A 1,024-nucleotide genomic window follows, 5' to 3' on the forward strand; every position below is an offset into this window, starting at 1 on the left:
TTCTGGGGAGGATCAGCAATGCCCATTCCTGGCTGGCCTTGGCTGGGCGCGTATTGAGGGCCAGCAGGACCCTCAGCACACTGATGGCCGTTCCCTCCCGTAGCACATCTGTTCTGGCGGCCCAGCACAGTTTGGGGGTTGCAGAACTTGAGTTCTGGTCCTGGGTTTGCTGTTGACATTAACCTTCCTGGCACAGTGTCCGCTTCAGTGCCTTAGTTTCCCCTGTGAGTTAAGCAGGAGCGTACGTGGGACACATGGGTTTGGCATCAGCCTGCACTGGGGACTTGGAGGAGGAAAACAACAACAGAACCTGGAAATCAGAACTGTCACCTCCTGTATCGTTTGCTCCAGAAAGCTGCAGGTCCTGGCCACCGAGCTGGTTCCCTGGGCGATCCGGAGCGGGCGCAACGCCAGCTGCGTCCTCAACGTGTACTATGAGCAGCGCTGGGAGCAGCCTGTGGAATCCCTGCGGGAGGAGATCGGCATCTTCCCTCCCCCGGCCGTTCGTGTGTGAGAGCTCAGCTACGGGGGGGGACAGGAGATCCCCATTGGCAGACAGCACCACCCCCGAGCGCTCCATCTCCTCCTGCCCGGGAGCACAGCGTGGCTCTGCTTCCAGCCACATGGACCCGAGGGCTGAGATCTCTCCTGCCAAGAGCTGGCACCTTCGTGTTCGTGGAGGCCAAGTGGCACCTCCCTGTGCTGTGATAAAACTTGCTCCTTTTTGCTGTTGGTGACTCGGTGGAGGGATGGATGGCAAGGCTGGGTTGGTTCCCATGGCAGCCGTACTCAGGTACTGATGCTCCAAAATGTTGGCATGGGGATGGAGCTGCTTTACAACACACTGCAGCAAATGTCTGCCTTGGCCTTCTGCAGCTCTAGGGCTGTGTAGGTAAATCCTTCCTCTAACCCTCCCTGGCAAGATCAAGGCTTAAAGTCTTGGGGCTGCCCTGGACTGGCGATAAAGCAGTGATTTACAGAGCAGCCCAGGGGCAGGTTTGGTGTGTGCAACAGGGACATCCCA

General features: G+C 58.3%; 1 protein-coding gene across 1 annotated transcript in view; it reads left to right on the top strand.

Moving 5' to 3' along the window:
• Positions 1 to 514, top strand: part of COQ4 (coenzyme Q4) — a gene marked incomplete at its 5' end in the record, with an annotated part of 4,367 nt that extends 3,853 nt beyond the window's left edge. Inside the window, one exon of the mRNA XM_010015032.1 lies at positions 352 to 514. Within this exon, the coding sequence (XP_010013334.1) occupies positions 352 to 514 (163 nt within the window). The remainder of the gene's footprint in view (positions 1 to 351) is intronic.
• Between the last annotated feature and the right edge of the window lie 510 nt (positions 515 to 1,024).

The sequence above is a fragment of the Nestor notabilis genome, unplaced genomic scaffold (genome assembly GCF_000696875.1).
Source record: "Nestor notabilis isolate BGI_N333 unplaced genomic scaffold, ASM69687v1 scaffold1375, whole genome shotgun sequence".
Classification (NCBI taxonomy): domain Eukaryota; kingdom Metazoa; phylum Chordata; class Aves; order Psittaciformes; family Psittacidae; genus Nestor; species Nestor notabilis.